Here is a 27,213-nt window from a genome sequence, read left to right on the forward strand (position 1 = left end):
ATGAGATGTGTATTAACTGTTATGAAAGATTGTGTGACAAATTAGTGAAATGGTGTTCACATATTTGCATATTTGACTTCTACTTTGATAAGAAAGTGAAAGTAAAGATTAAGTTGACTCCAGTTTCATTCAATGTGTTTTCGTAATCAAGAAAAACTAAGTAAATGATAGGTGGTCTCAGACTTTGCACAGTAATGTATATTTTAATAATTAGTCAGATTTCTTTACAGTGGTGGTGATAGGAACCAAACGTCCTAAAATATTCTTAACTCAAACTTTTGCACAATATATTTTAATAATTATTTACAGTCACAGGCATACATTTACAACAATTAAACAACATATTCCTGAGAGAATATTGGCAAATGAGTATAAATACATGAGTTGTAAATAAAAGATTGACAGAAAAAGTGCATAAGGAGGCAATTATATAACCTATACCATAATGTATAGGCTTACATCTGAATATAAAACAAAGTGCAGTTTACCATTCTTTAAGAAGTGCCCTTAAAACATAAACATTTTAACCAATAAAAAAATTGATCACAAGAACATGAACATTTTTATTTTTTGGAGAGCTGATTCGATAGCCAGTCCAGTCCTTCATATAAACCTGTTCCATTTACTGCACAGGCCGGCTGGACGTACCACTGAAGAGAGAGACAGAAATGAGAGTGAACACGTACTGCTGTAGGTATACATGGATGTAAACCCTAAGGGCCAGTTTCACAGACCCAGATTAAGCCAATATTCAGATTAAATGTGAATTTTAATGGTGAAACACCATCAGCATTGCAGTTTAGTCCAATACTAGGCTTAATCCACATCCACAAAAGCAGCCCTAAAGGTTTTACAAGATATTCAACAATGCTACAGTTCAACTCGTCACATGATACTACTGTAGTTATGATCTACTCACATTTCTTCCTTTCATTGTGTGCAAACCCAGCCTCTCAGTTATCTTTTGCACTGGCACAGCGTTGGGTAAATCCTGTTTGTTAGCGAGAACCAGCACGACAGCGTCCCTCAGCTCATCTTCTTGAAGCTGAAGATGAAGAAGAATATAAAAGATGCTCCCGGACAAACTGGAGAAACACATTTTATATAAAATCAACAGGATTTATATCTACCATGGTATGCAGCTCTGCTGAGGCTTCATCTATGCGTTCACTGTCATTGCTGTCCACCACAAAGATGAGGCCCTACAGAAACATGGAATACATGACAAGGTTTATTTAAGCTGAATATCATGAAATTATTGTCCAGTGGGGTGTAAACACCTGCTCATCCAACCTTCCTCCTGAAATCAAGGGTAAAAGTGGAAAGTAGAAAATTAGAAGTAGAAAATTAATGGAAAGTTTGTTCTCCTTTGCCGCAGTAAAAGCTTCTACTCTTCTGGGAAGAAGAGTGTTGTGAGGATTTGATTGCTTTCGGCCACAGATCATTGGTGAGGTCAGGTACTGATCTTTGGATTGGATGTATAGTTCTGGATTACAAACTTCACTCCAACTCATCACCAAAGGTATTGGATGGAGCTCCATCACTCCAGAGAACGCAGTTCCACTGCTCTACTTCTAATATCAGCTGCAGGCATTGTACTGTACTAAATGTAGACCCAACTAAAACCTGTCAGGTTTGACATGCAAGTCTTTTACTATAGAAAAACAACTTAGAGGGACAGAACTGAAGTGTGGTGCTTAACAGAAACAGACAAAATTACTTGGAATGGCTGGTTAGACTGGAGGCTGCATGGCAAGTATGCTAGCTAGCATAACAGCTAATCCAGATAAGGTTTAGTGAGTGTTAAAGACATTTGAGGTGTAACTCACTAAAACGTCGGCTAGATTAGCTCTTGGGCTAGCTAACCATACAAACTACAGACTAATGCAGATGAAGTTTCAGTTAGTTTTAAAGAAATGTGAGGTGTAACTAAAACTTCAGAAAACTTCTGTCCATCAGACTGAAGGTTTTTCTAGTAAAAGACTTGTTATTTGTCTCGAAGCTGATGCTGCTGTGGGCTGCAGGAAAGCAGCATTGCTGTAATGACTGTGTATCACTGTAGCAAAAAGAACTGGAAAAGTCTTATATTTATTTACCACTTTAAGGTAGACGGTCCTGATTTAATCGGGTTTGTGTTTTTTCTTGGTCTGAAATTTCTGAGTCAACTCAGTCAACATACGAGTCCCCATCTCTGGCAATAGGTTCATATTAAAACAGCCTGATTTACTAATTAGAAAGGGTTTCTGAATACATTAGAACATTTAGTGAAGTCATCATGCTTAGGATTCTGCTTCCACCTATATGAGCTGTAATGTGGTTGTATGTTCTGGATTGTCCACTTACACTGGTGTTCTGATAGTAGTGTCTCCAGAGACGTCTGATAACATCCTGTCCACCTACGTCCCACACGGTGAAAGAGATGTTCTTGTACTCCACAGTCTCAACGTTGAAGCCTGTATGCACAAAAGATGTGTTCGCTGATGTTATTTAACAAACAAAACAAACATTACTCTCCTAATATCGTCACTAACTTTCCAGAAGAAGACAAAAACTTTCTTTACTTTTGATTTGAGTTAATGAGCTTTAAAATTTGACGCATGAAAAGCATGAAATTTTCACACAATGTAAACGGCGGCTGCTGAGCTCAAATGATGCAGAAAAATAAAAAAAGTGACAAAAACAGAGATACATGTTTTTTTTTGGACAGCGAGAATATTGAGGTTTCTTCATGTGTGGCTTGACAACATTTGGTCAACAAATCTTACCAAGAGTTGGGATGGTTGTGACGACTTCCCCCAGTTTGAGTTTGTAGAGGATGGTGGTCTTTCCTGCTGCATCCAGACCAACTGTGAGGAGAAAGAGTTTAGTAATGGTAATTAGTAATAATAAATCATTAATTCAGTACACTGTACAAAATACTTATTCTTTTAACTTTAATAAGTAAGCTGCCTTCAAATTTTTATTTTATTGCACATCAAATAATCAGTTAACAGAATCTACACTACTCTTCAGAAGTTTGGAATCACTGTTCTCAGTAGTATAAAACTAATTTGGTTGGGAAAATACACAATAAAACGATTCTGACATGTTAATTCTGAACAACATTGCAGGTTTCAAATAAGTTCACTCTTAGATTACAAATTCTTTGACTTGCACAGCGGGACAGTGGAACCCTTTTTGATGCTATAAATGTATTTTTTAAGGGTTCTTCAAAAAGCGATTTACAGCAGGTTCTTTATCTTTAGAGAACAACCATAAAAATAATAATACTAATGTGTGCAGGGGTCCTTTTGGAGTATGTTGTCTTAAGGCAACATTGTGCAACAATGGGAAGAAATGACATGAGCTGTGTTTCCTGAAAAGGTTAGACCTGGCTTGTGATTGGCTAAATCCATTCCACTGTTGCCCAATTTTGCTTCTAGGCAACAAACATATTTCTGCAAAATCTCATAACAAAAAAATTGATACTCAATGTTTAAAAAGAGGTTTGAAAGCGCCCACTAAGAGAGAGTATGACCAAGCACATGCTTTTTATTGACTTACTTAGACTCTTCCCTTTATTGTTAACCCTAATATTGTCTTTAAATATGTATAATGTTATTGTAAAGTGAGGAAAATGAGTTTGTTGCCCTGAGGCAACATCGTGCAGTAGAGGGTTAATAGTGGAGTTCTTAAAAAATCTTAAAGCAGATAAACTGACAAAGAAATGAATGTAAATATTTACAGTAAATTGCTAATTAATTCCACATTATGGTTGAAAGCATCGCTGTCTTATATTTGTTCTACTATATTTGTTATATTTCAAACCTACCTGCTAAATATCTTTTCCAAAATGATCAAAGAAAAAACATGAATATACTGTTTAATGTTGTTTTATACCAACCAAAGCTGATCTGAGCAGATTCACTCACCCATCAATATTCTCATCTGCTTCTTCTCAGTGAGCCGAGAAAGGATGTAGGCGATGATGTTCCCCATACTGAGAGACTGGAGCTGAGAGGTGATGAACTCTGTTCTCTCGCTGCTCCGCAGGACTTTTATTCTCAGCGGCTCGCGCTCTTCTGCCCAGTCCGCCGCTCGGCTGCTCTTATAAAGGCAGCGGGGACGTCACTACCGCTTTGTTCAGGTTAGTACACGCGCTCGCTGCCCGGCTGGAAGAAGTTCCACTATCAACTCCAGCGTGCGAGGAGTGACGTGGCTCAGAAATGTTGAAGTTACAAAACCAGTAATTACAACAATATTAACACACAACAACCTCGACAATAACAACGTTATAACAATAATACTACTGATAAACAATGACAATGTTGACAAAAACAGGTTACCTCAGCAATGATCACAACATTATAATATATAACATGTAATATAATATTATATATCACTATAATATACGTTTTGTCAATAATAACAACAACAACAACACAACACTAACAGTAATTTCAAACTCATATACAAACAAATAATAACAAATTAATAACCACCAACAACAACCAAGTGTTTATTATAGCATCGTAGCCTAAGGTTTAAAGCTTATAGCCAATAGAATGAGAGATCAAGGACATTCATACTGCACAGTAATAAAGTAATACGTGTGCAAATCTAATCTAATAAACTAACAAACTCTAATCTGATAATCTGATAAAATCTAATCATTTAAAGTTAACAGAAATAATGGCCTATAGGGACCAAAGGCATAACTATTACAACAAAGTTAGTAGTCTAGTATAGCAGTATAGAAATAATAATAATAATAATAATAATAATAATAATAATAATAATAACTATTATTATTATTATTATTATTGTTGTTGTTGTTCTTCTTCTTCCTCTTCTTCTTCTTCTTATTATTATCATTATCATTATTATTTATATTATTATTATTATTATTGTTGTTGTTGTTTTGTTGTTGTTGTTGTTGTTCTTCTTCTTCTTATTATTATTATTATTATTATTATTATTATTATTATGAGACATAGTGTTTAAAGGTTTAAAGTATATTTGCCTTTTGTATGATGTGAGTTTGACTGAGCTACAGTTTCAGGTGGCTCCCTCTTCCCTATGTAGTGCGCTTAAAATAATGGCTCAGAGATCCAGTTATGATGTGAACAGGTTGGTTAAACAGATTTTTTCAGTTGTTCTCATTGTTATTACTCTAACTCGGTTGTTGCTGTTATTATTATTATTGTTGTAATTCAAATCTGCCGCGCGCTTCTCCCGTGACGTCATTTCGAGCGCGTTGGATTTTAGAACGAAACTTTTTCCTGCAGCCCGCAGGAGCGCGTGTCCACCGGCACAGAGCGGACGTGACGTACGCAGCGCTGCCTGTATAAAGCCGCGGGATGGGAGCCCGAGAGCAAATAGAGAGGACTGTTCTGTGTCCGGTTCAGTCCGTTCTGTCTGACACAGCTTTAAACATGGGCTTGATCATCTCTAACGTCTTCACTCGCCTCTCACAGCAAAAGCAAATCAGACTTTTGATTGGTGAGTTTATTTTACTGATCTAATCCACTGCTGTCTGTCATTCTAAGCCCATGCAGCCTGAAATGTAGGGATTTCTGTGGACTTCACTTTGAAACTCTGCTTTACAGCCTTCTTTAAGCTACATTTACAGCTCTAATGCATATAAATGATGATATGTGAGCTGCAACTCACTGTTTCCAATAATATAAAACCAGTTTTGTTGCAGCTGTGTGCCTAAAATCATTGTAAAAATTCAGAAATGTTTCTTGATTAAGGAGCTGTAGAAGATTTCACAATAATTAAGAAAGATATGTGTCATTAAGCATGTTATTATTATTATTAAACATCAATTATTAATATGAAAAGTAGTTCCAAGCTTCTGGAAATGGACGTGTATGTCTTATAGTACAGATAAATATGAGGAATGCAGGAAGACAAATCTAAACAGAAATGATGTCAAATCTTTCTCCTCACAGTTGGTCTGGATGCAGCAGGAAAGACCACCATCCTCTACAAACTCAAACTGGGGGAAGTCGTCACAACCATCCCAACTCTTGGTAAGATCCTACCTAATGTATTCCAACCTAATGTTGACCTAATGTTCTCTCTCTCCCTCTCTCTCTCTCTCTCTCTCTCTGTCTTTTCCCTCTCCCTCTTTTTCTCTCTCTCTCTCTCTTTCTCTCTCTCCCCCCTCTCTCTCTCTCTCTCTCTCTCTGTCTTTTCCCTCTCCCTCTTTTTCTCTCTCTCTCTCTTTCTCTCTCTCTCTCTCTCTCTCTCTCTCTCTCTCTTTCTTTCTTTCTCTCTCTCTCTTTCTCTCTCTCTCTCCCTCTCTCTCCCTCTTTTCTGTCTCTCTCATTCTCTCTGTCTGTCTCCCCACTCTCTTTCTTTTCTATTCTTTCTTTCTTTTTTCCTTTTATCTTTTTCCTTTTATCCTTTTATCTTTTTTCCTTCTTTCTTTTTGTTTTTCTTTCTTCCTTTCTTTCTTTCTTTCTTTCTTTCTTTCTTTCTTTCTTTCTTTCTTTCTTTTATCTTTTTTACTTTTATCTTTTTCCCTCTTTCTTTCTTTCTTTCTTTCTTTCTTTATTATTCTAGTGCTGTTGCAGTGTCAGCAGGTTAGACTGTGTGCAAACCTGCATTCCCTAGTTTACCACTCTCTGTATTTTGAGGTAGTTTAGCTCAGTGATGTTAATTTGTTTTATGCTCTGTTTGGTTGTCAGGTTAGACACATTAAAGTACATCTTAAAATAGCTTTGTTTTGTTATCTTTCTTTATTTGGTACTGTTAAAGTTCTCTCTGAGGTAAGATTTTCTCCACCACTCTTCCTGTTTGTAGCGGTTTTGTTACCTGGGTTATTTGTCTGTTTGCTTGATTATGTGCTTAATAAGTTACTCATATTCAAGTCCAATGTTTCTCTGTGATACACAGGCTTTAACGTTGAGTCGGTTGAGTACAACAACATCTCTTTCACCGTGTGGGACGTGGGTGGACAGGGTCAGATCAGACGGCTGTGGAAGCACTACTATCAGAATACCAAGGTTGTTTTCATATTTGAATGAAGATTAAAAATAGCTTCATTGGAGGGTAAATTGGGCTATTATCAAATTTGAACCTTGTCATATGCTCTGTGTTATTGCAGGGCCTCATTTTTGTGGTGGACAGCAGTGATCGAGAGCGGATTGAGGAAGCCTCGTCTGAGCTGCAGACACTAGTAGGTGTCAGGGTTGCTCAGTATGGACAATGTATCATATGTAGCATGACTGCAGTGAGCCTTGCCATATTAATAATACACATTGCAAAGTGTTGATGTGTTGAAGAGGAGTTTTATGTTTTTAAAAATTCTGCATAATTAAATTGTTAGAATTTTCTAGAGAAACTTACAAAATATTTACAGTGGTGGTGATAGGAACCAGACGTCTGAAGAGTTTAATGGCTCTAAATAACTGTTACATGAAGTTGTCACAATTGTGTTGTCAGATATATGAGACATTGTTTTATAATAGTTTTGAGGAAAGATTTTGGCCTAAAACACATTATTTAAAGTGTCATTATGTAAGATTACAGAGTCAGGAGGAAAAAATACACTAAAATATGATGTGCTTGCGCTGCTGCAAGTAAAGCCTGAAATAATAATGGCATTGAATCAGATTTTGCAGGCATGGAACTCGTCATATGCACAGGCTCAGAAAGAAGGTTTGGCTCAATGTTTAGGTCTAAAATGCAAAATCGACATTATACTGAGGAAGATACAATGACAATAGTAGATAATTCCTTGGAAGACACGCCCTTCATCAAGACTAAGTTCTCTTTCAGTGCTCTTTAAGCACGCTGGCAATCAGGGAAGGGGGCCGAAGCACAACCAATGATGCAAAATGTTCTTCCCTACATTGCATGCAATTACACATTTCCACCAGAGAGGTCTCCAAATACTCATCTTACATAGTTTAACATCAGTTCATAGTGGAGAGGTACAAGCAGGGCGTTGTACACTCTCAGAAATAAAGGCAGTAAACTGTCACTGGGGTGGGACCCTCAAAGGTCCATCTGAGTGCCTTTAGTCAAGGAACATAATTGTACTATAATTCATTGAAATGATATTTTCTAAGTTGTATTGACGCCACACACCCCGTCTCGCGTCCAGGCCTTTTATTTTACCGTTCTGTTTTAAAACATTTGGTTATGAAAAGGTACAAATACGAACTTTTCACATGGAAAAGTTATTTAAGGTTCACAATTGGACCTTAAAACCACCGTTGTACCTTTGAGAGAACATTTACCCTGTTTGTACCTTGATGAATGTAAAAAATGTACCTGCACAGAACCTTTATTACTAAATAGAAACAATGAATCAAAACAAATATGACACCACCAAAACTTTAATTTTGAGCTCAGAAACACTCGCCAGTACATGACTGGCAAACACAGCTTTACACAGTTGTACACACATAAAATCACAATATTTTTATTAAAACACAAAAAACTTTACTTAACTACAGAATATCTGTGTGTCGGTAGTGACAATTCAATGTTTCACACTGATCTTCAGACTTTGCGACATGTTTACTTCAAAACAATGGGATCTTACTGCTCACCGTGTGGCCATGAGGGACAGGGATACAGTTTCACTTCCTGCTCTAAAATTCACAGGCGTGGCTAATATAAGGCTTCTCCCACACACTAAAACTCTTTGTTTTGGTAGTGACATGAAATGTGGAACAGCATTTGTTTATAAATAATATTTTTACAGGAAAAAAGATAAATCTAAATCTTTTAACTTCACTTTTAAATAAGTGATGTGATCTAAAAAAAACATTAAAAAAATAGTTTAACAAGTTGAAAACAGCTCCCAATAGAAAGCAATCTAGAAATGATGATTTTGTATGTATTTTGCTTATTACTATCTCAAAATATTGCCTTGGGTTTAAATAATTCATAACATGATCGTAACATAATTGTAAATATGTGGGACTGCAATTTGAACTAATTCTTTAAAATGCTCCATACATTTTCTATGCTGTTATTTTTGCTTTCAGTTTTGTCTTTATGGTATACATACATGAGGCACCTTTTTCTTCGTCTTTAGCTTCAGGAAGATGAGCTGAAGGACGCTGTCGTGCTGGTTCTTGCTAACAAACAGGATTTACCCAAAGCCATGCCAATCGACGAGATGACCGAGAGGCTGGGGTTACGGACAATGACTGAAAGAACTGTGAGGACTCTGTTCCTACTGCAGTTCTAAAGTTGATATAAAATATATAGTGACTAAGATACAAGTTAATTCAAAAGCCTTTGAGCTAATATGACTTGATGATTGTCTCTTTTCTCTCTCTTCAGTGGTACGTTCAGTCAACTTGTGCAGTAAGTGGGGCAGGTTTATATGAAGGACTGGACTGGCTGTGTGATCAGATCTCCAAACGATAAAATTACAGCACTTTTACATCTGTTTAGAAATTCATTTGTTCATACTGTATATAATTTGAATCACTATATTGTCATCCAGCTGGGATAGGCTCCAGCACCCCACCGCGACCCAGAAGGATAAGCGGTTTAGATGATGTATGTATGTATGTATGTATATTGTCATCTCCACAACGCCCCCCTCCTTTGAGTCTGTTATTTTATTATCATAAATGTGATGTATTTATGTTGGGTTTTTCATTATTCTTATATTGTTTGTCATTTTCTTTGGCCAAAGACTGTTGAAATGTTATAAAACTTGTGCCTGTAAGATTTATATTTTGGATTTTTATTAAATTAATGTATTTTTTATCATCACTGTGGTCAAAGTACTTATATTGTTGTCTTTCCTTTTCGATGCCCTTTATCTGAATGACATGAACAAACTTGTCTTATTAAGTAAATTCAGGAGCAGCTTTGATCAGGGATGGATTACTGACCAGGCCAGTGGGGCCTGTTCCATGCGGGCTCAAATACTTGGACAGTCCATTGTAGATATTATCATTAGACATTAGCATTAAACCTTTAACTGGTAAAGGTCCTTTACATTAAAAAAGGTTTTTCATGCTCATGCATCACTTTTACTAAAATGGCTCTCTTGAGGACAATCTCTTTATGGAAAAAAATTCTTTATGGAACCAAAAGCGGTTCTTGTATGGCATCACTCCAAGGAACTCTTTTGGGCACCTTTAATGAGTCTGTTTGGATTAGTTATTAGTTACTAGTACAGTTTAAAGAGTTACTGGAGACGGCATGGTGGAGAAAACAATTGATCATTGTCTTTTTTGAGAGGTGGGCCAAGTCTGATCATACATTAACCCTTGTGTGGTGTTGATGTGTTTGTTACTCAGTGGTCTGGTGGACCCACCACATTATTGTTTTTTTTAATCAGTACAGCCAAAACAATTTATGTACGAATATCTGATGTTAAGAATATCACGAGTGGCCAGCGTAGGGTTCTCCTTTAGCAGCTGTAGCCAGTCAGCAGCCTGTCCATGTTGTTCACCCGCACACACACACACACACACACACACTAACAGCAGGTCATGTGGGAGGAGAACAGAGTAAAGGACACAGCACCTCCACACTTTTACTCCCCGCAGGTTCACCCAACACCACATGTGTAATATAAATGTGTGGGGGGTGAACAGAGTGAAGGCACTGAAAATGGGTTATTGTATATGTTCTTTACAGAAAATGAGCAAAGGCCAAGAATCTGGGGTTGAAATAATAATAAATCGCATCATTTTTTTTCTTTTGGCAAACATTGAAAACGAACACCACACAAGGATTAAGAGAAAACAAGAATTTTGTCTTTTAAATGGTACAATTTTGTAGCACCCGTCGCTACTAAAACAGACACAGGTTTTGTACAAGTCATGGTGCTTTATTAACCAGCTGTTGATGGCCACAGCTACGCCGCACATGTACAGAGTTTTCTCTGACAGCTTGCTCTATGCTTAAGCTTATTTACACTTTATTCTCTCAGCTGTCAGGTCTCTCAGGTCTTACGGCTGTAGCTCAAATCGCCTTGGGAAAAAATAGCCCCGCCTCCATAATAAGAGTCTTTATCAGAATAAGCTGTAAATAAATGATGAGAAACCCATAACCTAAACTAACATTTCAGAAACATTTACTGAACACGCTACAGTATGATGAGTCACACTTAAAGGGGAATTCCACCTATTTTTTCAAAATCTCTGTATAATTATGTGGTTAAAATGTAAATAGTCATTCAGAGAAACTTCCTGAGTCAGAATTGTTCACAGTGGTGGTGATAGGAACCAGAGTCTAATGCTTCTAGAAGCTCCCTCACAGAAAGTTATGCCATTATACAGTTATGAATGTGCTGCAAAAGGTTAGCAATAAGGTTTCTCTTTCAAACCTATTTACATCAGAGGGACACATACAGGGCTTTGTAAGGCAAAGTAGCTCCTGATGAAGACTTAGAGCGTGGGAATGAGATCCTAATGCGTGGCATTGACTTAGTAAGCTGTGATCTCGTTCCCACGCCTTACTAAGTCATGGCCACGCATTAGGATCTCGTGGCCACGTATTATTTTTTATTTATACAGGATGTCATCATCAGGGCTCCGTACTATTTTACCATTATCAACAACATATATATAAAATAAGAACACGTGTAGGTACACCTGTATACATTGTGACCCCTGGATCCTATCACCACCACTGTAAAGAAATCTAAACTGACAAGTTTCTCTATAGTGAACCATTCCATGCCAAACCACTAGGAATGACTTTGTTTACATCTCAGTGAGTGAATTACACAGAATTTCGAAAATTCGGAGAAATTCCCTTTTAATATTACCAGGGGCATGAACTAACAAGGGTCAGTTTTGATTTCAGGTTGACTTTAACGCATTGCGCCCATCTCCGTCCCTGCTGAACAGGATGCTCTCAAAACTGCCTTCAGCACAAACGCGCTCGGTGCTTTCTTGTGATGTGGCACTGGTGACGTCACCCGGGCTGCAAAGTAAATGTGTGACGTGGAGAAGAAACGGAGAAACAAAGCTGCTGCTGCCGCCGCCGCCGCTGCTCGGACTGCTCTGGATCAGCGTTTATTTCTCCGCAAAGAAGAAAAGCGTCTAGCCTTCCAGTGTGAATGCAGAGAACCGCGCAGTTCTCCTCTCCGCTCTCCCGGTTCAGCTAAACAGCTTCTCCGGTCGCTGATGGTGTTTTCGCTAACGACCCAGCTGAGCTAGCCTGTTAGCCGCCTAACGACCCTGCTGAGAAACGCGACTCTCTCCTACACTTAGCTTAGTAACTTCAGCTGGTTCAACTGCTTTGCCACGTTGGCCGTGAGATAAAATGGGGCTGACCATTTCAAGCGTCTTTTCTCGTCTTTTCGGCAAGAAGCAGATGAGAATTCTTATGGGTGAGTTGGAAACTCAGCTCAGCGTTTGGAAGCAAGTTTCTTGCAGGTAGTTAGCCGACTAGCGAGCTAGCTAGTGTTACCGTTTTCACCGAGTCTTTAGCTGAATAAAGTTAACTGTCTTACAATAACAGTTTCATGGATATGCTTTTTGTTAGGATATTTACTCACTAAGATATCCAGTGAGCTGTTTTCAGTATTATGTCATGACGTTCATTGCCAGGTAAACTTAAAGGGGAATTCCACCATTTTTCCAAAATTTCTGAATAATTCAGTGCTTGAGATGTAAGCAGAGTGGTTTGATGTGAAGTGGTTCAACACAAATATATAGTCATTTTATTTACTATACAAAACCACCAGTGAACCTACAGGCGTCTTGTGAGTTTTTTTATATGTAGTAGTGAAAGTGAAAAATAGTCATAAATCTGGAAAAAAAAAGTTTTCTTTGGGGATTATTTTGCCTTACAACACCCTGCATGTATCTGTCCACGTTTTAGGCCAAATTGACCACAAAACTGCCATAAAACATCAGAGAGCATATATATCTAACCATTTCATCCCTTCATCATTGCTCCCTCACAGAAATGCATGCATGCCATGTGTGCGTGTGTATATATTTATGCGTATATATATATTTATGCGTATATATATATATATATTACACCCACACATGCATGCATTTCTGTGAGGGAGCTTTCAGAGGCATCAGACTCTTTAGACATCTTCAGATTTTGAGTGTTTTCCTTTTGTGTCTAAGACGATATTCTTTGCTGTAGGGTAACATATTGTCTTTCTCTTTTCTTGCAGTTGGTCTTGATGCTGCTGGGAAAACTACAATCTTGTACAAACTTAAACTTGGAGAAATAGTCACAACAATTCCAACCATAGGTTTGTATAGACTGTGCCTGTATTTACCTACCTAATGCCCTTGATTATACTCATTTGCAGCTCTAAATGACTAAGTATAGTTGTGAGTACAACAGACTTTAGAGAAGGTTAATGATAAATCTATTATATCATGTATAAAACCAGCTTTTAAACACTCAATCAGGAATCAGCAAAGCATGCAGACCAGTTAGTAGTACTGCCACACCGATGCCTCTGCTAAAACATACAGTGTATATGTTTACCATGTTCTCCGTCAGCAAACACAGAGCTAATCCTGAGCTGGCTGTGATGCAGTTTCAGCAGCGGCCCATCCTGATTGGTGTTAAATGGGTTACTTTACAGTTTGGAGGATCCTTGTAAAACATATCGAATGCGTGCTTATGTGTGTTCTGCAGGCTTCAACGTTGAGACTGTCGAGTACAAGAACATTTGCTTCACCGTTTGGGACGTGGGTGGCCAGGATAAGATCAGGCCTCTTTGGAGGCACTACTTCCAGAATACGCAGGTAATTATTTACCGTGGTACAGTAGAATAGCTAAAGTAGCCTATATTAGTATTTTGTGATACTGCTTTTGCAATGTAATTAGCAACATAATTTGATGCATAATAATTATATTAGTCAAATAATATCCATAAAATAGCATTGTTTCTAGTTCCAAGAGGTTTGTTTTTAGTTTTTAAATTTGGTTAGTGGACTTTACTCATTATTCCCAGGACAGCTGACTACAAAGTATTGCATTTACTAGGGGCTTACAGTTGTTTTAAAGAGGGGTTGTAAATAAATAAAAAGTAGATAGTCTCTGGAAATAAGGTTTCTATCTAGGTAACATTCAAAAATAGTGTACAGTTGGTGTAACTTTAGTAAAAGTAGAACTAAATGCTGAAAACCCTCTCTGTCTGCCCCTGCTGTCCGCGTATCTACCCATTCTTCCATCTCTGATTCAGTTTGGTCACCGAGCCTTTGCTAACATGCTGCAAAAACAGCTGTGGGAGGCAGCCAAATGTATGTTGTTTTGGCCAGATGCCCACATACTGTGCACTTTATGATTGTGATATAGGAGGACAGCTCTGGGTGCTACTATAATGTGCTTCTTATCTTTGACGCCATGTATTAGGATGTTGGGGGGGGAAACCGTCAGGAACTGACTTAGAGATTCATGCCGCTTTGGCTACGCAGAATGTTAGGGAAATGATGCATAAGAATTATAGTATAGATAAGGTTTTAAAGATGGTATCTGTGCCAGGGCACTGTCTGGCCCTTATCAGTATGTCAGCATGTGGGTATTTAGGCCAGGATGAGAGGGTGAGACTGAAATAGTAAATTACACTCAGCACTCTTGACTTAACTGGCCTGGACTGCTCCTGTTGTACTAAGTTTGTGATTAAATTTGCACATAAAAGCTTCAGTAAGTCTGTATGGGTTTTATACAATGGTTCCTGACTAACCAACACAAAGGCAGCATCAGTATGAAAGTTTCAGTGTCTACCATGTGAAAGCTGGGTGTAGCCGTCTCACTGAACTTCATGTTTTGAACTGAAAGTTAAACCAAAGTATGCAGCATTCAGGGCTGTTTTCCTGTTTTCTAGTCGGGTCATATTTTTGCCTTTGTGCTCGGTGTGGTTTATGCTGGTTTCATCAGCACCTACACCGGCAGGTAGTAACTACTAAGATCTACTTGTGATGCATAAATCTAAACTGTAATGTAAACACTTACATTATGACTAGCTTATTTTTATTAGCTTAACATATAGCTGGTGCAACCTTGAAACAGCGCCTGGGCAATTCAACCCTGTTTGTGACACCGTAAAAGAACCAACGTTGTGTTTTCACATTCTTAACATTTTCATCCATTGTAATGCTTTAATGTAATGTGCTGAAAAGTCTTGTGCAGTGTGGGCTGTTAAAGAATATTAGATTATTTTTGTTATTATTATTATTTTTGTTATTTATTGAAGTTATTTATTATTTTACAGTGGACCTTTCATGTGTAACAGTGGAGGTTTCGTGCCACACGTACATTTTCTTGCTTGTGGTTTGGCACTCACCATTGTATGTGTGGCTGTTGCAGGGTCTCATCTTTGTTGTAGACAGCAACGATCGCGAGCGTGCACAGGAAGCTGCTGAGGAGCTGCAGAAGATGGTTAGTGAGACATGCCCACACATCACTTTGTTGTTGGGCATCACTGTTTCTTTACCCACCACATGTATAATAACTTTCCGTTACGTGCTAGAATGTAAAAGAGAGGCTGCTGAGGCCTCTGTATTTATTACTAGGTAGAGACAACAAACAAGTGGTAGTATTATGGTAGTATTAGAAAGTAGTTTAATGGAATACTAAAATGCATCCAAGCAGACGACGGCTTATATTTACATTTTACACAGCAAAATATGACACTCTTAATGTATCATCTACCAAGTGTATGCATCTCCTGTGACGTCAGATTTTAATTCCTGGATACACTATTGATTTCCTAGATAGAAATAATATAATATACTGGACTACATTTTCCTATCAATGGAAAATCTCTATGCAGAATGCCTTGTAGTCCAAGACTAGGCTTAATCTCTATCTAGGAAACTGACCTGATATGTCCAAAGGTTTGTAGACACCTTCTAATCCAACGTTTCTTTTGAAGTCAAGTATTAATGGGGATTTTGTTTACCTTTGCTGCCTCTTCTCTAAAGGCTTTGCACTAAATGTTCCAACATTGCTGTGAGGGTTTGATTGCATTCAGCTACAAGAGGTTTAATGAGGTCAGGTACTGATGTTGGATGATTAATTCTGGATCACAAACTTCATTCCAGCTCATCCCAGATGTTTTGGGTCTTGCTGATTTGCTCCAGAGATCCCAGTTCTGCTCCTCCACAGCCCAGTGCTGGGGGGCTTTATACCACTTTAGTCAATATGCTTGGCATTGAACATGGTGACCTTACGCTCATGTGTGACTGCTCCAGAGCGTGCCATTCTACTGGCACTGCATTTCAGTGGAGAGTATATAAGATGTATGTGCACACTGTGCCCGTGTCAGCAGTGGGTGCACCAGAAGGTAGCTTAATTCACTAATTAGAAGGGTGTTTGGGTATATTTGGACGTTGTGATCACATCATAAAAAGTGGAAAAACAAAAAATTATGCCACAACTGTAACTTGTACGTAAGAAACCTCTAGTGAGTTGACGAACGGGGGCTATAACTCTGCAGGAGAGTGCATTATTTTCCATGAAAAGTTCATGTCACTGTTCCTCAAAACCTGAAAATATGAAATGGATTTGAACAACGTATAAAGGACTCCCTAAATATGAAAGTTGTTCCATATGAAACAATTTTTCAAAGGTGTTTGTTGAATATCTCATTTCATTTTTATGTCTTTGAACAGCTTCAGGAGGACGAGCTCAGAGATGCGGTTCTACTCGTATTTGCAAACAAACAAGACCTGCCCAATGCCATGCCCATCAGTGAGATGACAGACAAACTTGGTCTGCAGGCACTTAGGAGCAGAACTGTAAGTATGCCTACACGCTTAATAAAGATGGTTCAAGGGTTAATAAAGATGGTTCTAGGGTTCTTTATAGAACCATGAACACAAAAAAACGGTTCTTTGCATTGTGAAATGGTTCTTCAGATAGAGAATGTGTTTTATATGGTTTTATATAGCACCCAAAAGGGTTCTTCTATTGTTAGCAGTGTCAAGCTTGTAACAATAGAAGAACCCTTTTAAGTGCTACAGAACCCTTTTCAAAAAGCTTTTACATAGAACCATATAAAGCACATTCTCTAATCTAAAGGGTTCTTTGCGTGTTCATGGTTCTTTATGGAACCATTTCTTTACTGAGGAACCCTAGAAGAACCGTCTTTATGTGTAGGAAATCTTCAAGAATGTATTATTATTATTATTTGTTTTGTATTTAGAAGCCTTTTAGTTTTACCTACTGCATTGTATTTTTATTTTGTAGCTTAGTTTTAAATGTCAGAACCACTAAAGCTTTAATTAAACTACAGATTAAAGGTTATGGATCCACATTTAAGTATGGAGTCTTCCCTGTATGAAACATAGTCCATATGTCGTCTGGACAAATAATTAAACGTTCTGGAATATACTTAATCATAATGTTGAATTTCTCTGTTTTGCTTCAACAGTGGTACGTTCAAGCAACCTGCGCCACTCAGGGAACAGGTTTGTATGAAGGATTGGATTGGCTTTCTGAGCAGCTGTCCAAACGCTAAACAGCAACGATTGGATGACCAAGAGGTGTATTTTAATCAAGGACATGACCAACAGAACTGACAGACACATGGGACATATTGGAGTATACCTGGTTACCAAATTCACCACTGAGGCAATTTTGACAGTGCTTTTCTGCATTGGGTTGACCGAACTTGAACTTCCTCGATCATTTCTACCAGGCGTATGTAACTGTGTGCCTGTTGTAGTTTAATCTGGACTAACGATTCGAAAGCTTGTAAGTTAGCTCATCGTAAGGAGGCAACAGCTAAAGGGCAGAGGTACACACAAAGTGATGGGTTCTCAGCTTGTTAGGTTCTTGCATTTTGTCAAAGATGGGATCATATTTATATTTAAACAAACACACTTCTGCCCTGGCTTTGTTACTCAGTTTATTATTTTATGTAGTCTTAATATTACATTTGCATGGCTTTTAATCTGGACCATTTCCGTTAAAGGAATTTAGACACAGTCTTGTAGCACAGTAGGCGTTACGGTTTTGGGAGCATAAAACTTTTTCGGCTCAGCTTAGACAGACAGCAGGATTGCTCAGATGACATTTGATTTTAACCTGAACAGATGTGTGCTATTGTGGTCCTAGCCACACTGTCCCTGGGTTCTTTAAAACCACTGTTGTGTAATGATCACAGATGGTAGAGCGAGTCTTTGTAGCAAAATTGAAAGGTAATTTGATGTATTACAGTGGCATTGGGAAAGGCTCTAGTTGGATTTTCAGAACAGATCAGATTGGCGAATAGTAAGAATTGATAGCCTGTCTTAACTGAGCCTTAATGCAGCTTACTAGCATTTTTAAAAGAAATAGTTCACTGAAAAATTAAATCAACACAATTTCTCCCTTAGCCTACATTTAGTCAATCAACCAATACATGTTTGGTGTTTAAAGTTTATTCCATTTTACAGTGGAGCTAACACAGTATGAGTTTACATAGACTTCCATTACTTTTTTAGCAATGTTAGCCTCATAGTTACAGTGCAAATCTAATAAAGCAAACTCTGGCACCAAACATGTCTTAGCTGACTGTATGTATAAAGGGTGATGTTTTTTGGTGAATCATTCTTTTTACTTGACCAAGTTTGCCCATCTTTGTAAATAAACAGCCTTTATCTGTATTTACAACAATTGCCTTAAAGTATGCTTTTTCCTGCTGCGCGAATGTAAGTCAGTTATGGGTTTTAATTCGTAGTAAAATGTACCTTATTTGAAGTCGGCCCAATTCCAATGTTATTGGATGCTGACAACAGCACCTTGATACCTAAGCGGTCAGTCTGAGCAGGCATTTGCAATCCTACATATGAACATTTGCTTTTCATCAGCCCATGTATAATTTCTAATAAAAATTGAAATAAAAAATGTTACTATTGTGATGTGTTGTATTTTGCTTTATATTTTGGAACGTCTTTGAACAAGTAATGATTGAGACCAAAAGTTTGATATTTTTGCCTTTATCAAAACAAACAAGAACCACCCCTCATTCTGAAGTAATATTCTTCATGAGCAGAGGCTTTAGTGCAGTGGTCACCAACCCTCCTCCTGGAGAGTTTAGTTCCAACCTGTGTCTAACATGCTGCACCTTCCCACCTACCAGTAATGCATCTGATCCAGCCAATCAAAGACTTCTGAAGAAGTTAATTTGCTGGAGCAGGTGTGGCAGATTGGGGCTGGGACTAGACTCTGCAGGAAGGGAGATCTCCAGGACCACGGTTGGTGACCATTGTTGTAGTGCAAACATGAAATGCAAAAACTAAACGTTTAAATACTGTTTAATGAAGATATGCCAGTTTTAGTGACTGCATTGCTGATTGAGTGGCACGCTGTCAGTATAAGATTTCAGAGCATTCAGGATCTGAATTAATGTTGATTCAATTTATGCACTGGCAATAGCAGATGTATTGAGAATTTAAACTACTGATATGTCGTTAGTACAAATCAGTGCCTACGTAACCCCCAACTAACACAATTACCCAAGCAGCCACTTCATCATTCGTCACATCTAAAGTGAACACGTTACTGTTGAAAATGTGAGCTCCACATCAAAGCTCGACCTACATATCTTCATCAGCAAAACCAAAGCCAAGATTGCAATGCAACCTCATTTCCAATTGAGGTCACAGACTAAAGCTATGTGGTCAGATGGGTGAGAGACGCTTGGTAGTGCCTGGTAGGTGGTGACCTCTTGATGGCTAGGCAGGGGAATAACCTGCTCCACCTGCAAAGCCTCAGGCTCCATGAAAATGTAGTCCAGACAGCCATGAAAGCCTCCAACGTAGTTAGTGTAGGCTGGTTCGCCACATGCACTAGTCAACTGAAAGGGGCTGAGAAGCTCCATCTGGATGAGCTCTTCAGGCCCATTAGATGCCCAGTCACTGTGGTCCTCTGGTAAGGAACCTTGACTGAGTAGTTGGAAAAGTCCTGAAGAGGGCGTGCTGTTGAAGTCACCACAGAACAGCAGTGTCCCAGGGTGTTCTTCTGAGACTTGCTTCAGGTGCTTAAGGGCCACAGCCATCTGTATTAACCTGACATTTCCACCTTAAGACAAAAAAAGAGAAGAGCTTGTAAACAGTGTATCCTCTGGACATCTTAATTACTAGGGGTGTTCAAATTTACTGCAATTTAAAATGTAATAATTATTATATTATTCAGCTAAGTGTACTTGTTCGCCCAAAACATTGCTGTATTGTTTTACTGTCTATATGGCATTACTGTGTAAACAGATTCTCCAGTCACATTAGTGTATTTAATGTATTTTTAAAAATAAGCATGAATCACAGCAAAATGATCAAATACAGGAGGAATGTGAGATTTCATTATAGACGAAATCGTGTCTTAAGTCCTGTCATTGAATCAAATCGTTGTGTGGTTAAATATGGGGATCTTAGGGATCTTATGAGCCCCACCATACAAAATTTACCTTTAATATGTACAAAAATGACAGCATAATTTACCTGTTTACTTGTATTTTGTCTCAAACACTGATGCCCTCAACGTATTCCCACCAGAATCCAACATTAACCTAAACATTTGTTAGTCTACCTATTTGAATAACAGTAATTATCCATCATACACCGATCAGGCATAACATTATGACCCCCTCCTTGTTTCTACACTCATTGTCCATTTTATCAGCTCCGCTTACTATATAGGAGCACTTTGTAGTTCTACAATTACAGACTGTAGTCCATCTGTTTCTCTGCATACTTTGTTAGCCCCCTTTTACCCTGTTCTTCAGTGGTCAGGACCCCCATGGACCCTCACACAGCAGGTACTATTTGGGTGGTGGATCACTCTCAGCACTGCAGTAACACTGACGTGGTGGTGGTGTGTCAGTGTGTGTTGCGCTGGTCTGAGTGGATCAGACACAGAAGTGCTGCTGGAGTTTTTAAACATCTCAGTGTCACTGCTGGACTGAGAATAGTCCACCAACCAAAAATTTCCAACCAACAGCGTCCTGTGGGCAGCGTCCTGTGACCACAGATGAAGGACTAGAGGAAACTGTGCAGCAGCAGACGAGCTGTCGTCTCTGCCTTTACATCTACAAGGTGGACTGACAAGGTAGGAGAGTGGACAGTTAGTGGACACACTGATCGTTGTATTTATATTAGCTGCCCGTCATGCCACCGGACAAATAAGGGTATATGGATTCCAGAGAGCCCTTACTGTGCAGCAGAGATATTCTGATGAAGTACAATTCAAATTGATAATTTGATGTATTCCTTTGCCATTGGGCCTCAGTGCGACGGCCCCCACTGCACCTAGCAATTATGCCCTACTTACAACTAACTAATGACCACTGAAACAAAGTTCATTACCTTTAGGGTGCCAGTAGAGATGCGTATTCCCAACACACACTGTCTTCGATGGATCACTTAATGACTGCAGCACAGTAACCTTACGAAAAAGAAATAAAAGAGCATTTGTGTTTCCTGAAGCATTTCACACCGGATTCTACTCAGCATTCATCCATCCATCCATCATCCAAACCGCTTATCCTTCTGGGTCGCGGTGAACTCAGCATTCAAATATACTATAATTAACTGAGGTTAGATAAGAGTGTTGATTTAACACACATCATTCAACTCATCGGGTCCTTCATGACTTGAATTAGGTGTGTCAGAACACCATGAACTTTAAAGGTATAGTTTTTATAAATAAAATGTATGCCCTCAAATGTAGCCAATCAGCAAAGACACTTTTCTTGTCTGAAGTTTGCTTTTTCAGCTTTGTGCTGAAGAAGATACAGGGCTAATGTAGCTAACAAGTATTGGAAGCTTATAACTCAATAAAAACCCTTGTATAAACTGCACGCCTAAACCATCAGACACCTGCCTCAGTGTTGTTGATCTCTTACAGACTTGCCTATGTGATTCCTTAACACACTTTTATCTACAGAAGTGGACAAAACTGTGTTGCACAGCTGAAAAACAATAACAGTCACTGTGAAGCCTGAATTTTCATAAGCTCTATTTAAGAATGCATCATTTTTAAAACGGTTTAAGGCAGGCGTATGATGATTTAGGTGTGCAGTGTAACAATGTGTACAACTGTTACCTATAAGCCTCAAGCAAACTTCAGGCTGACCGACTACATTTGGGGTAGGAATAAAACTGTGTAAATCTGATTCTTTGGCAAACTATTCCTTTAAACTCTTAATGGGGAATTACAGATTGTTTATCATTTCTGCATAAAAAGGGGTTTAAGATGTAAACAAAGTCATTATGTGTACAGTAGGTTGTGTTGGCTATAGGAACCAGACATCTGCCTCTAAGCTAATTTTAGCCTAAAGCGTATGTCTTGAATGTATTTATGGTTGAAATATACATGCAAGGCACTGTGGGACAGAACAGTCCCCAAAAAAAACTCATTTTTAGAGATTTACCACTATTTTGGTGACAGGAACCAGACGTGAAGATTTAACGCCTCTGAAAACTCTATCGCATGAATTTGTTACATGAAATGGTCAAATATATGCTGCCTGATGTCTGACAGCTTATTTTATGATAGTTTTTTTTGATCATGTTTTGGCTTTAACTGTATTTTAATCCATTTATTGTAAGCCATTCATGACAGAGGGGTACCTGCACAGCCTCATAAGGCAAAATAGTCTTTCTTCAGGTTTATGACTATTTTACAATCATCAGTATTAAACATAAAACACAGAATATGCCTGTAGGTTTACTGGTTGTTTTGGATAATAAAATGGCTATGTTTGTGTTGTATCAAGACCCCTGATTCCCATCACGACCACTATAAAAAATCTGAATTGGTGAGCTTCTCTGCGATGAATCATTTCCCATCAAACCACTTTGAAGGACTTGGTTCACATCTCAACGACTAAATTATGCAGAACATTTGAAAAATGTGTCGAATCCCCCTGTAATCATGGCCGTCTTCTGGATCCAGGTGGCACATCTTAATACCTGCAAAGTCGTTGATCTTTGCACCACTTTCTCTTTCAAAGTGGGGTTGCTGGACACTTTCTCAAGCAACATGCTATGGACAGCGTCCTTCATTAAGGCCTCGCTTAACATTATGTCATGCTGGCCTATTAACTTGAACTTGGACCTCCTGTAAAAGGTAGCCAGCCCCTCGTGCTGCTTCTCCTTTATCCTGAAGACACCGTCCATGCCAAAAGCATCAAGCGCAGGTGACAGGCTGTCGCTGAAAGCTCCCTTGTCCACCTCCTGAAGGCAGATGATGTCAGCATTGTATCCAGAAAGCTCCTTCTTGATCAGGCTTTGGCGGTAGTCTAGCTCCAGTGCGTACGGAGCACAGTACGGGTACAAGACCGTTTTGGAAAGCTCGGTCTGAGCGTAGATGTCAGCTAGGATGTTGTAGGACACAACTCTGACCGTGGAGGCATCTGTGACCTTCTTTGTGTACATGTGTCTGTTGTCAAAGGTGCAGACCCCTGGTCCTGCCTCCACAGTGCCTGGAGACACCAGCTCTTTGGCCACTCCATATCTGGACTCATTTCCAGGAGTGCACTTCAACTTCAGCCTCAAGCCAATGTCCAGATTGGATGGAATGAAGACCCGCTCATTGCCAGCTTCCACCCAGCAGCCATCCTGACCAGGCGCATGCGCATTAGGAGAGCTTTCTTTATACCACGTAAACGTGGAGTCCTTCAGATCCCCGAATTCCACCTCCAGCTTGGGGCAAACTGGAAAGCCAGCCAGGAGGGACGCAGGCAGCTCGGCTGTGGTGAAAGTGGGAGGATTCCGTTCAATTTTGTACCTGGTTTCTCCGACCTGCAGCTCTGCCCCGTCCTGCCATGCGTCAGAGTTCAGGGAGTCTTCAGACACGAAGTCTCCGTTGAAATAAAGCCGAACCACCGGCTCCTCGGACACGTCCGCGGCAGCCTCGCCGGCTTTGCTCGCCTTCGCCTTCTTCCCCTTTCCCCGCGCCTTGATAATACTGTTGGATATCCGAGCGAGCACCTTACCCAGCTCCTCTGTCTGGTCCCTCAGCATGTGTTTGTGGCTGCCATCGAGGGTGAAAGAAATAGTGAGCTTGGACTCCCAGGGCACACACCGCACAACTGCGCGCTCCATCCTCCTATAAAAGCGCCGAACAGCAGCGTTATTGTCCACTAACGGCAAACCACGTCGATAAAACAGGCCAGAGAGGAAGGCGCGTCTGAACATGAGGGTTTGACAAGTTAAGCCATGAAAGAAAAAGCTGACTTATGGCTAACATGCTACCGGAAGCTTCCGCTTTCAGCGTTGGGCTCAGTCTCAAATAGCGTCCTGCTCCCTACATAGTACAGAGAATCCCTAGTGACACTCAGTCTTCCTGTTATGTTGAACACTAGAGGGCGCTCCCGAGCGAATCCAGAATGAATCGATTAATATGGAGCATTTGAGGAAAATCGTAGTTTGTAAATTTGTAAAAACATTTTTATATAGAAGAGTGTGTTCATTCCCTGAAGACAGAACAGATAAAACACTTTTAAACTCCAGTTAGAGGACTTTGTGTACGTTCATGACGTCAGTGCGAGTCGCTTCAGGCAGGCAACGAGCTGATCAGCTTAAGCCAAACTTTACACGTTTCCTCCGTGAGCTTAAGGAATATGGCACTTCTGTGAAAAATATAAAACACAAGAAAGTACTTTTTATTATTAAATGTTGATTTATTAATTATATGTTGATTATGATTTATTTAACGTGTGTTGTAAGGCATGTTATTATACGAATTCTTTAATATAAAAAAATAAAAAAAAGGAGCTGATCAGGTCGCCAACCAATCAGCACGCAGTAGCAGTACTGCCAACCAATCAGCACTCGGTAGCAGTAACGTTAACGCCCTTTCCGCCTAAAACTCAGGTAAGTTTTCTTTACTTTTTAGTGAACTGCATCCTTATACTTCATAAAATTAAAGGAAAGTCCTGGTTAAGCGGTTAGAAGCTGTTTTAACTTTTCGTTTTTAACCGTTTTTATTCATTCTCCCTCATTTATGTAAGACTTGCTCTCGGGCGCCCTCTGGCGTTCTGCAGTCCTGATTTGACATAAAGGGAGAAACGGGAGGCGGCCAAGCTCCCCTTAAACCGGCTCTGGTCTAATATCAGAATCAGAATCAAGCTTTACTGGCCAGGTTTGCTTACACATACAAGGAATTTTGTTTTGGTTACAGGAACTCACAGTGCACAGTATCAGACAGACATTTACATGTAATGAATAAAATAAAATAATAAATCTAAAATAAAATACAAAAAATAAAATAAAACATGCATTCCTACCATCACTCTCTCTCTCTCTCTCTCTCTCTCTCTCTCTCTCTCTCTCTCTCTCTCTCTCTCTCACTCACACACACACACACACACACAACACACACACACACAGTTATACCTGTAACCTTTACATTGTGCAAAGTATGGGTCTAAAGTTAAAGTGCTGAGTGCAGCAGCAGGTAAAGGGTGTATAGTGGCAGAGAAAGGGATCAGAGAGGTGACAGTCAGATAAGTGGGGTAATAAGGCAGGTAAGTAAGCTGCTAGAATAAACACTGGTCTGAGACGGTGGTTTCAGAGGATGGGGTTGAGTGTGATACTATATACCAGTATATTTAGAAGTGCAGTTTTAAAGCTGGAATATTGTTTGTGTAATAATTAACTGTTTAAGAGAGTGATGGCTTGTGGGAAGAAGCTCCTCTGTAGCCTGGATGTCCTGACCCTCATCTGGCTGAAGCGATGGCCCTGAGGGAAGGAGCTGGAACAGGTGGTGTCCGGGGTGTGAATGACTTATCATAAAATGACTGGCTTCTGTGGAGCTTTTGTGAAAAATTGCAATTTGTCAGTAGTTAATACTTCTTATGCAAACAAATACTCTTGATTTTTCAGGACAGAACTGCTGTGGTGTTTTTTAAAGGACTTTATAACTGTTTCTAATGTACATTAATGCCAGCAATGCGTGAAACAGCCACCACTTAGCAGCAGTGCTACATCCTACATCCTGATGTTTGCTGTAGAAAAAGAACAGAAGAATAACTGGTAAGTTTTTATGGATTTGTTCATTTAATAGACTTCTCTAATTTACAAAATGAAACAAATTCCAACGTAAAAGACATTAAAATTAATTTACATTTTTGTTTATCATATATATTTGGCTTCATTCACTCCATTTATTAGTGACTCTGGCGCCGTCTGGCGTTTTACAGTAAAGTTTTTGGTATAATGGGAGGAATAGGAAGTGACCAGGCTCGCTCTAAATGGCTCTGATCGCACACTACGAGTACACATATATAAGTGCACTAAAAAGTTCAACAGGGAGAGATTTGGGATACCGCCTAGTTCAGTTGCGTAAATGCATTGAACAGTAAGAATCCACAGATTCTATGGTCTTACAAAATATTAATGCCTCAGTTTTTTTTTGTAGCAGACACACCAGTGTTTCTTTTGAGTTTTAACAGTCTGCTTCAGCATTGTTTATTTATTTTTTTTGTTTGTTTGTTTGTTTTTGTTGGTTTGTTTTACACGTTGATTTGAATATGCCGAAGTTGCACATACACGGCCTCGCCGCTAGGTGGCCGTTGGGATTTCGTGTTGCGGTGGTCGAGGCCATTAACCCATTCATGCCCAAGAGCTAAACTGAGTATGATGATGAACGGAAATGCTCCAGAACGTGTTCTGATTGGTATGAAATGATGGAAATTTTCTATCCATTGGACAAACTGGTCCTAACAGGACCCATTTGAATGTTTGGTTTGGTTTACATAATTGTGTTCAAACTAAAATCGGGATTTGTTCAATAGCACGCCTAGATTTAACATGATAAATTAAGGCATGAATGTGTGAAGCCAGTCTGCTGTATAAGTGGATGTATGTAAATGTGTTGGTTTCTGTGACATCACAAAAACAATACAATCAAAATAGGCTGTTTTTGTAGTATAATTCCATATATGGATTGTATGGACTGGGAATGTATACATACTACTTCAAACTCATTCCTTAAAAAAAGGCGAATTATAAAAATTCACTTTTTAGCTATATGGTTTGATTAAATTTACATTTTCTTTTGATTTGTGCTCAGGCATGTTTAGAGAACATATGGAGAAACTTCAAAATCTCAGATATGAACTTAAATCTTTGCCCAGCCAAAGATGAGATCTGTTTAGGCTGTGATTCTGTTGTATTCGGGTTGATATATTTGGCCAAAAGTATCACTTTTAACAGTTTCCCACACTAAACATTCAATACACAGATACAACAAACAAATAATCTCAATAATATTCAAGCAGGACTGACAGCTCTCCTGAATGTGCTGCTGGTTTTATTGAACTCAACA

General features: G+C 39.0%; 4 protein-coding genes across 4 annotated transcripts; 2 read left to right on the top strand and 2 right to left on the bottom strand.

Annotated features, from left to right (window-relative positions):
• Positions 1-300: 300 nt before the first annotated feature.
• LOC118799355 (ADP-ribosylation factor 4-like) lies at positions 301-4,057 on the bottom strand. Its single transcript, XM_036559143.1, has 6 exons — positions 3,912-4,057; positions 2,766-2,846; positions 2,344-2,453; positions 1,131-1,202; positions 920-1,045; positions 301-650 (listed from the first exon to the last, which is right to left on the bottom strand). The coding sequence occupies exons 1-6, from the start codon at positions 3,976-3,978 to the stop codon at positions 564-566; spliced, it is 543 nt and encodes a 180-aa protein (XP_036415036.1). The 5' UTR covers positions 3,979-4,057; the 3' UTR covers positions 301-563.
• A 1,265-nt stretch (positions 4,058-5,322) lies between these two features.
• Positions 5,323-9,786, top strand: LOC118799947 (ADP-ribosylation factor 4-like). Its single transcript, XM_036560082.1, has 6 exons — positions 5,323-5,481; positions 5,937-6,017; positions 6,886-6,995; positions 7,097-7,168; positions 9,041-9,166; positions 9,292-9,786. The coding sequence occupies exons 1-6, from the start codon at positions 5,340-5,342 to the stop codon at positions 9,376-9,378; spliced, it is 618 nt and encodes a 205-aa protein (XP_036415975.1). The 5' UTR covers positions 5,323-5,339; the 3' UTR covers positions 9,379-9,786.
• A 2,093-nt stretch (positions 9,787-11,879) lies between these two features.
• On the top strand, positions 11,880-17,899 carry LOC118799948 (ADP-ribosylation factor 4-like). Its single transcript, XM_036560083.1, has 6 exons — positions 11,880-12,310; positions 13,115-13,195; positions 13,591-13,700; positions 15,265-15,336; positions 16,572-16,697; positions 17,333-17,899. The coding sequence occupies exons 1-6, from the start codon at positions 12,244-12,246 to the stop codon at positions 17,417-17,419; spliced, it is 543 nt and encodes a 180-aa protein (XP_036415976.1). The 5' UTR covers positions 11,880-12,243; the 3' UTR covers positions 17,420-17,899.
• A 1,284-nt stretch (positions 17,900-19,183) lies between these two features.
• pde12 (phosphodiesterase 12) lies at positions 19,184-24,187 on the bottom strand. The gene is made up of 3 exons (XM_036560080.1): positions 22,854-24,187; positions 21,246-21,324; positions 19,184-19,965 (listed from the first exon to the last, which is right to left on the bottom strand). Exons 1-3 carry the CDS (start codon positions 24,078-24,080, stop codon positions 19,529-19,531), a joined length of 1,743 nt encoding a protein of 580 aa, XP_036415973.1. The 5' UTR covers positions 24,081-24,187; the 3' UTR covers positions 19,184-19,528.
• Positions 24,188-27,213: the final 3,026 nt, after the last annotated feature.

Source organism: Colossoma macropomum, unplaced genomic scaffold (genome assembly GCF_904425465.1).
Source record: "Colossoma macropomum unplaced genomic scaffold, Colossoma_macropomum, whole genome shotgun sequence".
Lineage (NCBI taxonomy): Eukaryota > Metazoa > Chordata > Actinopteri > Characiformes > Serrasalmidae > Colossoma > Colossoma macropomum.